Source organism: Hemibagrus wyckioides, linkage group LG05, assembly GCF_019097595.1.
Source record: "Hemibagrus wyckioides isolate EC202008001 linkage group LG05, SWU_Hwy_1.0, whole genome shotgun sequence".
NCBI classification, from domain to species: domain Eukaryota; kingdom Metazoa; phylum Chordata; class Actinopteri; order Siluriformes; family Bagridae; genus Hemibagrus; species Hemibagrus wyckioides.
In genome coordinates, this window is record NC_080714.1 from 17312041 (window position 1) to 17331758 (window position 19718).

Sequence of the window (19718 nt, forward strand, 5' to 3'; positions counted from 1 at the left end):
TGGATATAGTTAACAGGGAAATTCTTTATTTTTCTACGTTTAATCTACTGTAACATCTACATTTCAACATGCAATATTTTTTATGCGCTTATTTACAAGAGTAGAACAAAATGAGTATAATTATAGTGTGTCTGTGTGGAAGACAATATTTATAACCAATGTTATAATCAAATATAACAGCATAAGGAACTTAAATCAACCAGGATCAACCAAAACTAAAGCAAAGATCATTGAATATTTGTTTTTGTTTTGTTTTTTTACTATGACATGCACTCAGCATACCTTAGCATCTGAGAAAAGCTTTATATACTGAGTATATTTCAAAGCATATGCATGTTGTTTGTATTAGGAGGGAAAATCCTTTATTATATTGTTCGTGTCTTTTAAAAGTATTGCATATTCTGTTTTCTACTGGTATTTCACACCAGTATGTGTCTGAGGAAATAAACAAGGAGTGGCTGAGAAGTATTGGGTTTCACAAACCAAAACAGGAAGACCTTGTGAGAACTAAAATCGTTACCGGTGGTGCATGTGTTGTAATCCATTAATCACTAAAGAGACAAATATTTTGATCACTTTCTTCTAGTAAAGTGCCTCAGATGTTTAGCTTGTTTGTTATGTTGGTTGCGTTCATAATAAAGAAAAATTCATCCTTCAACTTGTTCTCTAAAATAATATTAAAATAACTGAAATGTATTGTCATATAAATGAGAATTAAGATAAAAGATAAAAAATTATGGAGTAGATAAAAATTATGGAGTAATTATGGAGTAAGTTTCACTAAAATAAAAAATTTGTATACAGAAATGTATAAAAAATAATTATATGTTAGTGTTTTGCAATTACTAATGCATCATTCATGGAATTCCCCTTAGGGAATGAGCACTACAGAACTTAAAAAAAGAAAAAAAGAAAAAAAAAAACACTACGCACAGTGTTGCGGGTGTGGGGTGGGTGAAGTGGGGGAAGTGGGCGGCGCAAAGGGGATGAAGCTGAGTAATTTATGTCTCATCAGAGCTATAAATACTGGTTGTAGGACTACAAGGATACACAGAGAGCAAGAGCAGCCAGAAGAAGAAGACTGAAGAAGACTCAACTCTTCCAGAGACTTTCACGAAGCTGTGCTTTATTTTACAAATCAGTGACTGAAAGTTCTCACAATGAGAATAAATATCTTGGCATTCATGGTTCTTGGGGCCTGCACTTTAAGTGCATGGTGCCACCCAGTTAAATCCGTCTTTGTGACATTCCCTGGGGATGTAATCAATAACTTGACAGACGTAGAGCTGGCTGATGTGAGTATTGCATTTCTTCCTTAATTTTTTGCAGATTCACACAAATCTATTTTATATTGCACATTGCTAAACATGTTCTGGTAAAAAAAAATTATGTTTGTTTGTATGTATTTCAAATAGCACATTTAAATATATTACCAGATGAAATTACACATGTATTTAAGGATGTTTGCCTGATTTTCTGTTTTGTTTGTCTCTAGAGCTACCTAGAGCGCTTTGGTTATAAGCAGATTCTGGATAAGAGTGGACGACAGGGAGCAGTGTCGATTTCCAAAGCTCTGATGAGGATGCAGAATCAGCTGGGTCTGGAAGAGACTGGCGAGTTGGATGAACCGACGCTCAATGCCATGAAGAAGCCACGTTGTGGTGTGCCAGACGTCCGCAACTACCAAACATTTGAAGGAGACCTGAAGTGGGATCACAATGATGTTACATACAGGTAACCATTTTAGTATATATTATTCTGATCTGTTCTATACTATTTATTATGTTAGCTTTTTATAAAATGAAATAGTTTTGATGTGCTTTTGCAAACAGCTACTTTCCCACATTCACCACAAATAAACATTCGTGGTAATCAATAGTCATTTGTTTAGATTGGACCTTATTTATGTAAAAAAAAAAATCTGAGGGAAGATTTGAGCTATGAAGGATGTTAGGGAAGAATATCCAGCATCACACAATACAGCTACGGGATCAGGACAAAAGCAATCAACTGTAAAATGACTTACGTTCTGTGATTTTTTTCTCTCTAGGATTCTGAACTACTCACCAGACTTAGCTGCTTCTATCATTGACGACGCCTTCGCCCGAGCCTTCAAGGTGTGGAGTGATGTCACACCCCTAACTTTCACACGACTCTACGATGGCACTGCTGACATCATGATCTCATTTGGAAAAAAGGGTGAGTTTTTCAATCAATAGGTGAGGCTTGAAACCAGCTACCAAAGAATAAATCATGAATACAATGAATGAATTATTACTCAATTTAAACGATTTTAAAATAATTTTACATTTTGATTGTTTAGGAGGAAAAGAGCAAATTGTTTTTTCAAAGGGATGCAGTAACATCATGTGCTGATGTGATTCAAATACAATAGGGCTTAATGGTTTAAATGGAAAATGTATATTGCAGATCATGGAGATCCCTACCCATTTGATGGGAAAGATGGCTTGCTGGCACATGCTTATCCTCCAGGTGAAGGACTGCAGGGAGATGCTCACTTTGATGATGATGAATACTGGACCCTTGGCACTGGACCAGGTAAGATCTTTTACTTAGAAACATAAACTTCTCAAATTTCATCGGCTTACCAATGATAAAATATTTGTCAAGTAGCAGTGATGCTGAACAAATGTTCAAAAATAAATCTATAGCTCCTTCTAGAGGTTTGATTATATACTTACAGAGAACACACATCTACAAAGCGTGAGCTGATTTTCATAGTTTCATTTAATCACAATTTAATCATTTTTTTCTTTTCTCCATAGCAATCAAGACCTACTTTGGCAATGCAGAAGGTGCACTGTGTCATTTCCCTTTCCGGTTTGAGGGAAAGTCGTATTCCACTTGTACCACTGAAGGTCGTGAAGATGGACTGCCATGGTGTGCCACAACTTCTGATTATGGCAAAGATGGGAAATTTGGTTTCTGCCCTAGCGAGCGTAAGTCCTGCATTATTTCTCTGGGGTAAGACCTGAGCATCATTTCAGTGTATGTGAGCTGATAAAGTAACTGAGTCTGTCTCTCTCCACAGTTCTGTATACATATGATGGGAATGCAGATAGTGCACCTTGCGTCTTTCCGTTTGTGTTTGAGGGCAAAAGATACACCAGCTGTACCACTGAAGGACGTGATGATGGCTATCGCTGGTGTGCTACTACAGACAACTTTGACCAGGACAAGAAATATGGGTTCTGTCCTAACCGAGGTGAACCTTTAATGCACCATTATCAGAGAACCTTGCTATATTGTTTTAGCAATTTTAAAACCAGGTGTTACTTCAAAGTTACTCAAAGAAAACACTACATCATAAAACTGAAATTCATTAGTAAATGAAATGTATGTGTATATAAATTTTGGCCAACAGATACTGCTGTGATTGGTGGAAACTCTGAGGGGGAGCCATGTCACTTTCCTTTCATCTTCCTGGGGAAAAGCTATACTTCCTGTACGAGTGAAGGCCGCAGTGATGGAAAACTGTGGTGCGCCACAACCAGCAACTTTGACCAGGACAAAAAATGGGGATTTTGCCCAGATAGGGGTAATTTTCTTAGTCTTTATCTTTTTAACTGTGCTAACATTAATGCTTCTCATATTCACTACAGTTAACACATATATGCAGAAATCAAGGATTACTATGAACCCATATTTCTACTTGTCACAGGATACAGTCTGTTCCTGGTGGCAGCTCATGAGTTTGGACATGCTCTTGGTCTGGACCATTCCAACATTCAGGACGCTCTGATGTACCCCATGTACAAATACGTAGCGGATTTCTCTCTGCATCAGGATGACATTGAGGGCATCCAGTATCTCTATGGTATGCAGATAATCATGGTTATTATATATTCCTGCATTTACAATAAACAAAAAATAATGTTAATTATATATCCACATCTTTTCCCTCATTCAGGACCCAAAAGAGGCCCAAACCCTACTCCACCCAAGCCTTCAACCACTACATCTTCCCCAGTTTCTACTCCCAAACCCACTAACAAAACACCAAAGACGACTCCATCTGTGAATCCTTCAGTGGATCCTTGCAAGGTGGACAAATTTGATGTAATCACAGAGATCCAGGGAGTGCTTCACTTCTTCAAAGATGGGTAAGAATTGCTAGACTGCATATGGAAAAGTTCTATTGAGGAACTTGTATTTATAGTGAATTTTTATGATCAAGTACCCCCAATAAATAACCACAAGAACACCTGACCAATCCAAGTTGTGAGCCTTTGTGGTCTGGTTATGGTGCTTGAGGACAGGAGCAGGTGCAGAGTATAGCAAGATTTGAAAGTTTAGTCATATGTAATTAATCAGTGTTGTCTCAGGATATTGAAGAAATTAATCTTTCTTTCCTATTAGGTACTACTGGACGTCCTCAGATCGTGGTAACAGGGAACACAAAGGCCCCTTCTTGGTGTCTGAGAGATGGCCTGGCCTACCAGCTAAGCTTGACACTGCTTTTGAGGACCCCTTAACTAAAAAGATGTACTTCTTTGCAGGTAAAAACCAGATTGAGATAACTTGCTATAATCAGTTCTGCTTATTTAATGTATGAGATTTACATCTGAGATTTTCCGTTTCAGACACTCAATTCTGGGAGTTCACTGGAAAGGATACACGGGGACCACGCAGAATTGAGAAACTTGGTTTTCCTGCCAACTTGAATAAGGTTGAAGGAGCATTGCAGAGGGGAAAGGGCAAAGTGCTGCTTTTTAGTGGGGAGAATTACTGGAGGTAATAATACACCTATATTATAAATCTATCTATCTAAAGCTTTCTGGTACTCTTGCATTGAAGACTTGCATACTGCATTTATATAAACAGTATGAGGTTGAACTAATGTCCACTGCTTTTGGCCCTTGTTTTTGTACTTAGGCTGGATCTGAAGACTCAGCAGATGGATAAAGGATACCCTCGCCACACTGACATGACCTTTGGTGGAGTTCCAGTTGATGCTCACGATGTGTTCCTCTATAAAGGTAAGTTCCTTTTCTTGGCAATTTCTGCATTTGCAAAATATATATATATATATATATATATATATATATATATATATATATATATATATATATATATATCTCTACATGTCAAATTCAATTGAAATTAGTTCCAGTCCAATTTTTAAAGATACTCAGAAGTCACGAGTTAAACAATTTACCACTATTTATTTGTTTCATTTCAGGACACTACTACTTCTGTCGAAACATCTACTACTGGAGAATGACCAGCAGGCGACAGGTTGATAGAGTTGGATATGTCTATGAACTCCTGAATTGTCCCAACTACTGAAGCAGATTTCATAGTACTGTAGTGAAAAGCATATCTAACTGAAATGCAAATCCCAGATATGTGTTTTCAACAGGAAAGTACAGTATTACTGAAAGAGTAGAAACAATAATAATATTTTTATGTGTAATATTTAGAAATATTTGCCTGGAGCAAATGATAAAGTTAATTAAGGTTAAGTTAGTTAATGTTATATTGGTTAAGGTATTTTAAAATATATTTTGTTTTCTCTGTTCTATTTTGTTTTCTTATAGTCTAAATTTGCACAAGTGAATGTTTTTCACAATTGTCTAATTTATTTATAAAATCAGTAGTATTTTGTCATATGAATAATGAAATAAATTTTTATTTTAAGTCTGAAATATGTTTGTTTTCTGATCCATACTACTAATGATATTATGATAACTGATGTCAGCAAGAATTTTCACTTCATTTTCTTTTTTACATTTTATTTTGGAATATGGCATACTGTTAAATGTACACCTCTATCCCATTTTCACTTACTAATTACTATAAGCACACACATTATAGCACATGTTCAGAGTGACATGGTCATAACAGTCAGCACTACTGAGTAGGAGGAGATATAATTAATAAGAAGACAAGAAAAAGGGCCAAAAGTAGGCAAAAGAATTTTCAAAGGAAATATATAAGATTCAGTCAGATTAAAAGCTCATATACTAAACCAAATGTGTGCACATGGAATAATAATAATAATAATAATAATAATAATAATAATAATAATAATAATAATAATAATAAAAAATATAGTTTTTTCAAGCAACGGCACCATTGCCAACCAGGCGCACCAGACACAGTGGGCACAGTGGGTACATGCATTTAAAGGGTTAATACCAAAAGGACAAGAGTGACAATTTGGGTCTAATGAAAGTGATCACAGCAACACTGATGGCAAAAAGAAAACTGCCTCTGCGTCTAAACTATATAAGGACAAAAGTTTGGGTGTAATGAAACAGATCATAGCAATGTCCAGTGATGTCAAAGGGGACAATGACTCTCCCTCTAAACTATATTACTATATCAGTTTATATACACTACCAGTCAAAAGTTTGGACAGACCTTTTAATTCAATGTTTTTTGTTTAGGGATTTATTTTCTACATTCTAGAACAATACTGGAGATTTCAAAACTATGAAATAACACACATGGACTTAAGTAATCCATACAGTATGTAATGACAACAAAAAAGTCAGTTGTTATTTTAAGACACGAAGGTCAGGTGTTCTGGAATAGTTCTTGCAAGAACAGTATTGTCAAGTGCATTTGCAAAACCCATCAAGCACCATGATGAAACTGGCTCACATGAAGACCATCCCAGTAAAGCAAGACCAATATTTACCTCTGCTGCAGAGGAGAAGTTCATTTAGAGTTACCAGCCTCAGAAATCACCAATTAACAGCACCTCAGATTAGAGCCGTTATGAAGGCTTTACAGAGCATCAGTAGCAGACATATCTCAATATCAACTGTTCAAAGGACATTATTGTGTATTTCGGCCGCCTTCAGCATTGTTTTACAATGTAGAAAGAAATAAACATCAGGAAAGACCATGGAAGATGTGTCCAAACTTTTGACTGGTAGTGTGTATATATATTGACTGGTAGTGTGTATATATATATATATATATATATATATATATATATATATATATATATATAGAGAGAGAGAGAGAGAGAGAGAGAGAGAGAGAGAGAGAGTCAGCCAGAAAAAATGTATACACATTTCAGGAAAAGAAAAATTTGTATAAATATTTTATTACTAAATTTATAAAAAAGTTATAGATTGATATATATGATGATATTATGATAATATTATGATATTATGATAATATTATGATAATATTATTAATATTATAATAATATAATTTACATCATACTATTTTTCTTTTCCTGAAGTGTATATACATTTTTTGGCTGACTCTGTATATATAAATTGTGAACATGAAGCCATATTTAAAAAAATAAAAAATAAAGGGGAAAGAGCCTCTAGTGGACATAGACTAGTACCGCAGGAGTCATGGAGTCCATGTAAAATGATTTGAAACATTAGGACTTTCCACTGTTAAGATATAAGAACATTAATCTTCTTCTATTATGTCCTTATTTACATCCTCAACATAGCAACATCATTTACAATATCACAAATTCCTTCAGGGTTTCACATCAGCCATGTCCTGCTATTATTCTGACTGATTTTCAACCAAATCACATGAAAGAAAGGGACAAAACATTAGATTTCTAAAAGTGACACACTTCCTGCTGCCAGTTGGTGGCACTATGACTGAGACTCACAGTAGTCATGTCCATGTGATCAGCTTTCTTCTCTTAACATAAAGTTGAGGTGTGATGTACATTACTCAATATACACCGAAGTTATTAGCCACTTCCTCTTTCCTTTTATTCGCCATAAGTTTAAGGGCTCCTCACGCCTGAACTGTTTGAGATATCAAGAATCCCTTCACAATTTCAGATCCTCAATGTCTTCAGATCAGACTGGACCCTGTTTGATCAAAATCATATAAATCCCCTAGAAGGAGTATATCAAATTCCATTGGGTGCGTTTTTCAAACATCCCAAAATAACTGACTTCCTGTTAAGCAGATCCCATGATAGGTGGATGAATGTCATTTAGCTTAATGAGATCTAAATGTTTACCGGCTCTCATGCTTGTACGTGCAAGTGAATATGAGCTGTGCAGCTATATTTTTGACAAAGTTCCAGGGGGCGCTGTGAAAGCCCTGTGCCATGCCCGGGGACCATCCACACTGGCCTTTCTCATAAATATTTACACTTTCTATGTGAAACATTTTGGAAAATTAGGCCTTTCCACTCGTAAGGTATGAGAAGATTCATTTTCTTCTATTATGTTCTCATGTAAATCGTCGCCATAGTAACACGATACAAGGTATCAAAAATTTCTTCACAGTTTCACATCAGCCATGTCTTGACATTATCCTGACTGATTTTGAAACAAAGGTGAAAGTAAGGGACAAAATATTAGAGATTTCAAAAAATGACACACTTCCTGCTGCCAGTTGGTGGCACTATGACTGAGACTCATAGTTGTCATATCAGTGTGATCAGCTTTCTATGCTTAACATAATCCTGGGGTTTCATGTAGATCACTTAATGTACATAGAAGGTATTAGCCACTTCCTGTTTCTTTTTATTCGCCATAAGTTTAATGGCTCCTCACGGATGAACCGTTTGAGATATCAAAAATCCCTTCAAAATTTTGCATTATCAATGTCTTGAGATCATATTAGCCTGGGTTTGGTGGCGGTTGTATCAATTCCCGAGGAGGAGTATTTCAAATTCCATTGGGTGCGTTTTGCATACAACTCAAAATAACTCACTTCCTGTGGATTAGACTTAATGACATGCAGTGTGAAAGCAGCTCAGTGCGATCTAAGGGTGTACCAGGTTGTACATGGATATGTGCAAGTGTGTATCCACTATGCAGCAAGATTTTCTAGGGGGCTCTGTGACAGGTGTGTGCCACGCCCAGGGTCGAGCCACAGTGACCTCCTAATGGCCGCAGATTCCAACCTGTCTGCTGATTTTCATGACTTTTTGAACATGTTAAGACCCCCAAAAGTGCCTGGATGATTGTAAAAAAAAAAAAAAAAGAAAGAAATATAGTTGCAAGCAATGATGATGGGGCCCAAGCAACGGGCGCACCAGACAAAGTGGGCACAGTGGGTACATGCATTTAAAGGGGAAATACCAAAAGGACAAGAGTGACAATTTGGGTCTAACGAAAGTGATCACAGCAATGTACACTGATGGCAAAAAGAAAACTGCCTCTCTGTCTAAACTATATAAGGGAAAAAGTGACAGTTTGGGTGTAATGAAACAGATCATAGCAATGTCCAGTGATGTCAAAAAGAACAATGACTCTCCCTCTAAACTATATTACTATATCAGTTTATATATATATATATATATATATATATATATATATAGAGAGAGAGAGAGAGAGAGAGAGTCACCCAGAAAAATACATTTTTGGCTCACTCTGTATATATAAATTGGGAACAATTCTCTATTCATTTTAATTAAGGACAGGAAAGATTGACACTGAGTCACTCACACCCTTATTTCCTTAAATAGGCTTAAAATAGACTGCTTCCTTAATGAGCACACACACCTCACCTTAAGACTTCCTCCTAAATGTGTGCACACTTCTGGTGAGCAGCCTAATGATCTTGCTTCATTAAACAGGCTCCCTGAAAATACTTCATTATGATGATTTTAAACCATTTAGATATTATCAGATATATTCATTCATTCATTCATTCATTCATTCATTCATTTATTCAACAATGCATCCCCTTCATGGATTAAGAGTTTTGCTGTTGTGAGGGAGCTTGTGTATACTTCAGCAAACCACAGGGCGGTAGTGCCACCTTTTTTCTAAATGAATCTAAGGGAATAGGACAGAAAAAGAGTGATTCTAAGGACCCCATGAATGGCAAAAAGAAAGAAAGTGTACCCTGCATGGATTAGGGGTTCTAAGACCCATTCTGGTTGCAGTTAATACAACATAGAGCCATCTTGTGGACTCGCAATATGCCAGATAAAGGGGGTCAGATGCAGTGGCTGTTGAGTGTCAGGAATGTGATGGATTAAATACTATCAAGAAGACTTGAAGATTGACTTGAAAACAGCAGCTCCAAACAGTTGCGGGCAAGTTTATAATTTATAAGTTTAAAACAATTGACATCATTTCTGCATCTGTATTACAACCATAGGCATCCTCCATGGAAGGGTTTTGGGTCATTCAAAGCTAAAGCTGGGGGGAAATGCACAGAAAAAAACAAGCAAAGTAAAGAAAAGCTGCATTCTTAGATGTGCTGTACAACTGAATTGAGCGGTCCCAAAGTCACATTTCAAAGACCAGCTGACTGCATTTGCTTCAGTAACAGTGGTTAGTAATACATACTGTACTGTACATACTGTACTGTTCCAGCTACGAATCACTGCAAATGTTCAAATTATTATCAATGCAAATGATTAAGTTACTAAACCCAAATGTTACTAATTCATTAACCTTTCAGTAACCTAAAATTTCATATATATATTCCCTCTTTCCTCATTTTCCCTTCCTAAACAGTTTTTTTTGTGCCCATTGTAAAGGGGGATTTGGTGGGCTAGATGCTGATAAAGCTCACTCTGTGATTTGTGGTCAGTAGGATTACAAGCACTGATGCTCTTGCATTACTAGTTAACTTGTTCGTAATAAAACAGCATGAAACAAATGACAGATTACAGATACATACAGTAAAGAGTTACACACTGAACTGCCTACATACAATATGTTAGGTTTCTGAAAATATTGTTATATTTTTGTAAATACAGAAAATATATAATGCAGAATGTAAAAGATAACATGTTTGTGTCATTGTAACGGTTAGCTGATAACTAGTCGCTCTGGGCTGTACAAATCCGACAGAAACTGAAATCTGTTACTTCACCTTGTCTCGTCACTTTGCCTGAGGTACAAAAAACATACACATTTAACACACCTGCTCCCCATTCACACCTGAGACCTTGTAACACTAACAAGTCACATGACACCGGGGAGGGTAAATGGCTAATTGGGCCCAATTTGGACATTTCCACTTAGGGGTGTACTCACATTTGTTGCCAACGGTTTAGACATTAATGGCTGCGTGTTGAGTTATTTTGAGGGGACAGCAAATTTACACTGTTATACAGGCTGTACACTCACTACTTTACACTGTAGCAAAGTGTCATTTCTTCAGTGTTGTCACATGAAAAGATATAATAAAATATTTACAAAAATGTGAGGGGTGTACTCACTTTTGTGAGATACTGTATATATAATTAGGATATGAAACTAGCAGCACAGTCAAGCAGTCGCTCTGTCCTGGCTCTACTGTCTTAATCTCTTCCTAGTATTACCACTACTGTTATATGACTGGTGGCTAAATTAGATACCAGAAACCTCTTGTTGAATGGATATTCCACAATGTTTAAGCAGCACCAAATTTTTTAAAGGGATATTTTCAGGGAGATCATGCACCCCATTAAGCAAAAAAGATTAATGTCTTCCTCACTATGTTCACACCAATCTCTTTTTCTTCCAAAGAGCCTCCTGACGCAAAACCTTGTACAGGATATTAGTTTCCAATGAAAATCTGTATGGCAACACTTGGAACACTAGTCAGATGGTATTTTCAACACCAGAGCACTCTTTCCTGTGAAGAATGGTGCAATAAGATTAATAGGGATTAATATGCTCTAATTTCTGACAGTAAAAGGGCTGTATACTTACATTGTACGTGCTGGTCCTGGCAGGTTAATATATTTAACAAATCTGTAGCGCTAAAAACTTTTCATTCATTAAAATAAATTTCCTGTACCAAGATTTTTGATCAAACATTAAGCAATTATGGATTATACAAAAATCCAAAGCAGATTAGGCTCATACAAAATTTATTAAAGCAAAACCCACAATGTTTACATAAATAATCAATTTTTTGGTATTATCTGTTTCCATGCAGAATAATAATGCCTTTATAATTCATTAATAATCTAATAGGTCAATAAAATAAAATAGTTTAGTGGAAAAAATGGTTAATATACACACCTCAAAGATGAATCCGTGCCACCCAGATGAGGATGGGTTCCCTTTTGAGTCAGGTTCCTCTCAAGGTTTCTTTGACTTACCATCTAAGGGAGTTTTTCCTTGCCACAGTCACCCTACGCTTACTCATTAGGGATTAATACAAATAATTTTAATACAAGTCTAATATTTTTTGTCACATATTAATTCTTGAGCTTTTGTACTATATTTCTTATGTTCTGTAAAGCTGCTTTGAGACATTGTCCATTGTTAAAAGCACTTCAGAAATACAAATTGAACTGAATTGAATTGAAAAGTGTAGTTATTTGTGTTGCCAGAGACTTCTTGTCAGCTTAAACTGAATGTTTTTTTTTTTTGAATTTTTTTGCAAGACCGTTTAATGTCTCTATAAAAATAGTTCTCTTAAAACCCAAGATCAGCTGTTTCTGAAATATTAAAAACAAGCTCTACAGGTACCAATAACCATACCACAGTCAAAGTCACTGACATGACCTTTCATCCCATTCTGATGTTTGATGAAAACATTACCTGAAGCACCTGAACTGTATCTGCATGGTTTTATGCATTATTCTGCTGCCACATGATTTGCTGATTGCACAACTGCATCAATAAGCATGTGTACAGGTATTCCTAATGAAGTGGTCAGCATGTGCATTGATCCGGAAACAAACAAATGAAATAAAACTTCTACTGCTTTACCATAGAGAGCATCCTGATCACTGAATGGTTATCACTCTTCTGCCACTTGATCACTGGACATAACTTGATGTCATTATCAAGTGTTCTGTGTAGCTTTTCCCTCACTGTTATAGCATGTATTGTGCTTGTTTATTGTACTGTATTTGCCCTGTATGTGTGATGTTCTGTTATGTCAGTAGGGTACTTTACCCTCGCCATAAGCATTTCAATGTACATGTCTCAGCATACTGGCATAGTTGTTTGTCTATGTGGGTTTTTTTTCTGCTCAAAAAAACTGAATGATTCTATAATATGCTGTTCTCAGATATTTCTCTGGTTAATGTGTGTTTTATATACAGTAAAGTGATTATAAATAATCAACAACTGTGTCAGAACCATAACAAAAATAAGAGAGAAGGAAGGAAGCTCCAACAAATTCCCAATAAGTCTACATTATGCTATGTAAAGTGAAGTAATAGGCAGCAGTGTGGTTAAATTATATATTATTAAGGATGACTGATGCTCAAGTTGATGATGACTAATGCTCTGTATCATCCTGTATCGCCACCAACTTCCACAATTCAACATGCTGTAATGTATTTCACATGAATATTTACGTGATTCAACAGAACAAAAAGAGAAGAATTACAGTATGCTTGCGTGGGAAAGGATGTTCATTAATCTATTCTGGGAAATTATCAAATATCACTACTGTGGACTTTAAACAAAGTTTTAAAATATTTGTATTGAGTTTGAAAATAAAACAAAGATATATAATATGTAAATATGCATATATATTCTATAGGCTTTCAAGAATATAATGGGAATGATGAAAAAAGTGGCACAAAAGCATTGCGTTTCTCAATCAAAAGAGAACGTCACTGTGGTAACTAATCATCGTTGGTTGCTAGTGTTGTAATCTATTCGTTTTTTGACATACATTTATGTCCCTTTTAATAAACTGCCTCAGATTGTTTTTTGAACATCAAAATTCATCATTCATATTTTCTATAAAATAATCAAGATTTAAAAGATTATCACACTAATTAATAATTTGCTCAGATAATAAATATGGAGTTCGTTTCAATAAAATAAGACTGAGTATACAAAAAAATGTTCAGGAACAATTAACATTTATTATCAAATTTTTATTTAGGTCTGTTTTTTTGTAGTTAGCGTCTTTCATGGAACTGCAATTTTTGGAATGAGTCCATTCCAGAAATCAAAGAGTCCATTCCAAAAATTGATATGATCTGTTGTGGGTTTTCACAATAGGATGTGGGCTGAGCTAAAGTAATTATGTCTCATTAGGGCTATAAATACTGGTTGTAGAAGGGTCGAAGATCCAACAAAGATCAGCGGGGAGAAGACTGAAGAAGACTCAACTCTTCCAGAGACTTTGACAGACTTTCAGAAAGCTGTGTTTTATTTTACAAATCAGTGACTGAAAGTTCTCACAATGAGAATAAATATCTTGGCATTCTTGGTTCTTGGAGCCTGTACTTTAAGTGCATGGTGCCACCCAGTTAAATCCGTCTTTGTGACATTCCCTGGGGATATCACCGAAAACAAGACAGACGTACAGCTGGCTGACGTGAGTATTGCTTTTCTTCCTTCATTTTTGCAGATTCACACAAATATACTGTATATAGCACATCTTCTGGTAAGTGAAATATTTAACTCTAACAGAGGTATATGTTATATATAGGTACAATTGCAATTTATTCATCCATAGATACAAGATTTGTATGTGGTCAAATAGCATAACTAAAATGATTACCTAAGGAAATCATGGACATATGCAAGTAAGCTTGTCTGATTGCCTTTTTGTTTGTTTGTTTATCTCCAGAGCTACCTCAAGCGCTTTGGTTATATGGAGTCTCTGGGTAAGAGTGGACGACTGGGTGCAGTGTCAATTTCCAAAGCTCTGATGAGGATGCAGAATCAGCTGGGTTTGGAAGAGACTGGCGAGTTGGATGAACCGACGCTCAATGCCATGAAGAAGCCACGCTGTGGTGTGCCAGACGTCCGTAACTACAAAACATTTGAAGGAAACCTAAAGTGGGATCACAATGATGTTACATACAGGTAACCATTTTAATGTTTAACTTGTTTATAAAATTAAATATATAAAATCTTCTCATATGCTTTTGGAAACAGCCATTCTTTCCCACTGTCACCACAGATGCTCATTCATGAAAATAGTTGTTTAGAAATGCAATGGATCATCATTTAAGGAAAGAATCTGAGGGAACCCCACACCACCCCATAGCCCTCTTCCTTCCACTGGCTTCCTATAGCTGCCTGGATCAGATTTGAAATGGAAGGCTTGTGTCAAACAACTGTTCTGGCATCTAGGTCATACAATGAACTTCCCCATGATCTCCAAACAGCTGAGTCACTGAGCCTTGAAACGACATCTAAAGACCTAGCTTTTCCTCAAATACTTAAACTATAAAAAACAACTTGTCAACTTGTGCTGTCTGTTTGCTTTTCTTGCTATATTGCCTCAGTTTTTTGACTGATGTTAGTCCACATCCAAGTAAACCAGCATTAATGTACTAATTGATATAGATTTCAAAGTACTTCTGTAAGTCGCTCTGGATAAACGTGTATGCCAAAAGCCATAAATGGAAATGTAAGATGTGAGCTATGATGGATGTGATGGAAGAATACCCAGCATCAGACAATACAGTTGCAGGATTAGGTCAAAAGATAGCGATTGTAGTATTACTTACTTTCTGTGATTTTTTCTCTAGGATTCTGAACTACTCACCAGACTTAGATGCTTCTATTACTGATGACGCCTTCGCCCGAGCCTTCAAGGTGTGGAGTGATGTCACACCCCTAACTTTCACACGACTCTACGATGGCACTGCTGACATCATGATCTCATTTGGAAAAAAGGGTGAGTTTTATCAAGATGAGGCTTGATAAAGTACAGTATAATCGTCTAATCAGATCTCTTTAAGTAGTGTCCTACCAGAAAACTCAAAACAGGATATGTATATTGCAGATCATGGAGATCCCTACCCATTTGATGGGAAAGATGGCTTGCTGGCACATGCTTATCCTCCAGGTGAAGGAGTGCAGGGAGATGCTCACTTTGATGATGATGAATACTGGACCCTTGGCACTGGATCAGGTAAGAGTCTTTAAAATATCTGGTCCATTTATCAATCAAAAAATAAATAAAAGAAATAGAAAAAATAGAAAATAGAAAAAAGAAAGAAAATAAAATATTTGTCAAGTAGCAGTGATGGTGCATAAATGCTCGAGAATAGAACTAGAGCTCCCTCTAGAGGTTTGATTATATACTTACAAAGAAAACACACGTGTGTGTCTTTCTACACATTTAACTATGAATGCGTTTTTTTTTTCTATTTCTTCCAGTAATCAAGACCTACTTTGGCAATGCAGAAGGTGCACTGTGTCATTTCCCTTTCCGGTTTGAGGGAAAGTCATATTCCACTTGTACCACTGAAGGTCGTGAAGATGGACTGCCATGGTGTGCCACAACTTCTGATTATGGCAAAGATGGGAAATTTGGTTTCTGCCCTAGCGAGCGTAAGTTCTGCATTATTTCTCTGGGGTAAGACCTGAGCATCATTTCAGTGTATGTGAGCTGATAAAGTAACTGAGTCTGTCTCTCTCCACAGTTCTGTATACATATGATGGGAATGCAGATAGTGCACCTTGCGTCTTTCCGTTTGTGTTTGAGGGCAAAAGATACACCAGCTGTACCACTGAAGGTCGTGATGATGGCTATCGCTGGTGTGCTACTACAGACAACTTTGACCAGGACAAGAAATATGGGTTCTGTCCTAACCGAGGTGAGAACCTTTACCGAACCAAGCTATAATGTGTTAGCATTTATTTTTAAAACCAGTTATTAGATCAAAATTACTTGAAGAAAGCATAACATTATACAAATGACATTCATTAGTAAATGAAATGTATGTGTGTATAAATTTTGGCCAACAGATACTGCTGTGATTGGTGGAAACTCTGAGGGGGAGCCGTGTCAGTTTCCTTTCATCTTCCTGGGGAAAACCTATACTTCCTGTACGAGTGAAGGCCGGAGTGATGGAAAACTGTGGTGCGCCACAACCAGCAACTTTGACCAGGACAACAAATGGGGATTTTGCCCAGATAAGGGTATTATAGTGCTAACTGTGCTAACATTAATGCTTCTCATATTCACTACAGCTAACACATATATATATATGCAGAAATCAAGGATTACTATGAACCCATATTTCTACTTGTCACAGGATACAGTCTGTTCCTGGTGGCAGCTCATGAGTTTGGACATGCTCTTGGTCTGGACCATTCCAACATTCAGGACGCTCTGATGTACCCCATGTACAAATACGTAGCGGATTTCTCTCTGCATAAAGATGACATTAAGGGCATTCAGTATCTCTATGGTATGCAGATAATCATGGTTATTATATATTTATATATGTATTCACTATTATGAAAACAAAAACTGTATGGTACTTAATATTATATACACATCCTCATTCAGGACCCAAAAGAGGCCCAGGACCTGCTCCACCCAAGCCACCCAAGACCACTACATCTTCCCCAGTTTCTATTCCCAAACCCACTAAAAAAACACCAAAGAAAACCACTATAACTTCCCCTACAATCCCATCTGTGTATACGCCTGTGAATCCCTCAGTGGATCCTTGCAATGTGGACAAATTTGATGCAATCACACAGATCCAGGGAGAGCTTCACTTCTTTAAAGATGGGTAAGAACTGCTAGACTGCAAGCAATATAGACTAAGGCCCAGTATACCTCCAAAGTATATAAAGTGAATTTTTATTATCATGCACTCTGGTTGAATGGAATGGAGGAACGGAGCAGGTGCAGCTTCAAGCACTAAAATAATTATGAGTATAGATCATATTTAAGGTCTGTGGTAGTTCTGAAAGTTGAATTATAAATAATACATTAGTGAGCTGTCAAGAAATTAAAGGAACCAATCTTTCATTCTTGTTAGGTACTACTGGACATCCTCAAATGGTGGTAACAGGAAGCGCAAAGGCCCTTTCAAGGTCTCTGAGAGATGGCCTGGCCTGCCAGCTAAGCTCGACAGTGCTTTTGAGGACTCTCTTAATAAAAAGATGTACTTCTTTGCTGGTAAGTAGAGTCATAATTGTTTGCATAATTGTTTGTCATATAGGTTCTGTAAATAACTATTATGTAATTCATCAGAGATTCTTACTGTTTTTCAGGCACTAAGTTCTGGGAGTTCACTGGAAAGGATACACGGGGACCACGCATAATTGAGAAACTTGGTTTGCCTGACAGCTTGAAGAAGGTTGAAGGAGCATTGCAGATGGGAAAGGGCAAGGTGCTGCTTTTTAGTGGCGAGAATTACTGGAGGTGATTATAAGTTCTAAAGCTGTCTGTTTTCTTACTTAAATAACAACAACAACAACAACAATAATAATAATAATAATAATAATAATAATAATAATAATAATAATAATAATAATAACAATAATAATAATAATAACAAAACACTTACATTTTATATACAATATTAGAGGTTGTTTTAATTTCCACTGCTTTTGATTTTCTTAGGCTGAATCTGAAGACTCAGAAGATGGATAAAGGATACCCTCAGCACGTTGCCGACAAGTTTGGTGGGGTTCCATTGGATGCTCAGGATGTGTTCCTCTATAAAGGTAAACTGTTTTTCTTGCCATACAAATATTCAGTATCCTTTTGCAAAAAAAATATATATCTAAATATCAAATTGCAGTTCAATTTAACTTGTCAAAATGTTCATTTTTAGTGCTCATACTCAGAGGTCATAAATTAAACAAAGTGTTGCTGTTTATTTGTTTCATTTTAGGAGACTATTTCTTCTGTAGAGACATCTACTACTGGAGAATGAGCAACAAGGGACAGATTGAAAAAATTGGATATGTCTTCGAACTCCTGAAATGTCCCAACTTCTGAGGATTTCATCAAACTGTAGTGTTAGAAGAGAAGCACAATTACTGACATGCAAATCTCAGATGTGTGTTTTAAAAAGAACATATGTGTGTTTTTAAAAGAGTAGAAAGAGTATTATCATAAAGAAAATCTTTAAGTTATATTAAGAAATCCTTGCCTGGCAACTGATAACTTAAGAATATATATTGGTTAATTTATTTTAAAATATATATTTTATCTTCTCAAGTCTTTTAATTAAAATTGCCCAAATATGTTTTGAACAATTGTCTGATTTATTTCTCAAGAATATTTGGTATATATATTTTATTATTTTATAAGAGTCAATTTTTAGTCAATTTTCTTTTTTTTCCATTTTCCACTATGCATCTGAAAATAATTATCTTTTTAAGTTTAAACATTTTACAGTGGACATGAAATCAGAGACTACAACATTTTCTATATTAATCAGCCACTTTTCTTGATTTCACCCATTTAAAGAATTTGGGTGCATTGCAGACAATGTTCAAAAGCTCATGGTTAAAGTCAGTCATATTATGGTCATCAAATAAGCAATCATATAATCATATAAGCGACATTTCTTGCAATGTCCAAAAATTCCTCTTCTGGAACTTTACCAAAGTTCCCAGTTTTCCCAGAGACTTACATTCAACTGTTACATTATTACTTTTCGATAGAACCAGCTACAATACTTAGAAAGCAGGCTACATAGAATCTTAAAGACCACATGTGGTTCCTCGCCTGTCAGCCAGGAGCATGAGCATGAATGAATAGGTTATTTTTACTTTTTAGCCCTTAGTTCTGTGGTGTCTTATGTAGCTCTGTGTACTTTTGTAGCACCAGGGTCCTGGAGGAACGTTGTTCACTGTGTATTACATCAGTTATATTTGGCTGAAATGACAATAAAAGACTTGAATATGAAGCTACAATGGGCACAGGCTCACCAATACTAGACGACTGGACACATTACATCACATTATTTCCTACATTCACATGTTTGTGGGAACAGTGGGGATGACCCTTTCCTGTTCCAACATGACTGCACACCAGTGCACAAAGCAAGGTCCATAATGACATGAATGAGCGAGTTTGGTGTGGAAGAACTTCATAGAGTCCTGACCTCAACC

General features: G+C 36.2%; 2 protein-coding genes across 2 annotated transcripts; both read left to right on the top strand.

Moving 5' to 3' along the window:
- Positions 1-1035: 1035 nt before the first annotated feature.
- mmp9 (matrix metallopeptidase 9) lies at positions 1036-5508 on the top strand. Its single transcript, XM_058390505.1, has 13 exons — positions 1036-1295; positions 1496-1734; positions 2051-2199; positions 2431-2559; positions 2787-2960; positions 3053-3226; positions 3386-3559; positions 3683-3838; positions 3932-4124; positions 4381-4520; positions 4605-4755; positions 4897-5000; positions 5204-5508. The coding sequence occupies exons 1-13, from the start codon at positions 1161-1163 to the stop codon at positions 5308-5310; spliced, it is 2025 nt and encodes a 674-aa protein (XP_058246488.1). The 5' UTR covers positions 1036-1160; the 3' UTR covers positions 5311-5508.
- Positions 5509-13950: 8442 nt separating this feature from the next.
- LOC131352994 (matrix metalloproteinase-9-like) lies at positions 13951-18780 on the top strand. Its single transcript, XM_058389620.1, has 13 exons — positions 13951-14211; positions 14467-14705; positions 15377-15525; positions 15634-15762; positions 16011-16184; positions 16277-16450; positions 16602-16775; positions 16892-17047; positions 17149-17377; positions 17630-17769; positions 17865-18015; positions 18217-18320; positions 18491-18780. The coding sequence occupies exons 1-13, from the start codon at positions 14077-14079 to the stop codon at positions 18595-18597; spliced, it is 2061 nt and encodes a 686-aa protein (XP_058245603.1). The 5' UTR covers positions 13951-14076; the 3' UTR covers positions 18598-18780.
- The last annotated feature ends 938 nt before the right edge of the window (positions 18781-19718 follow it).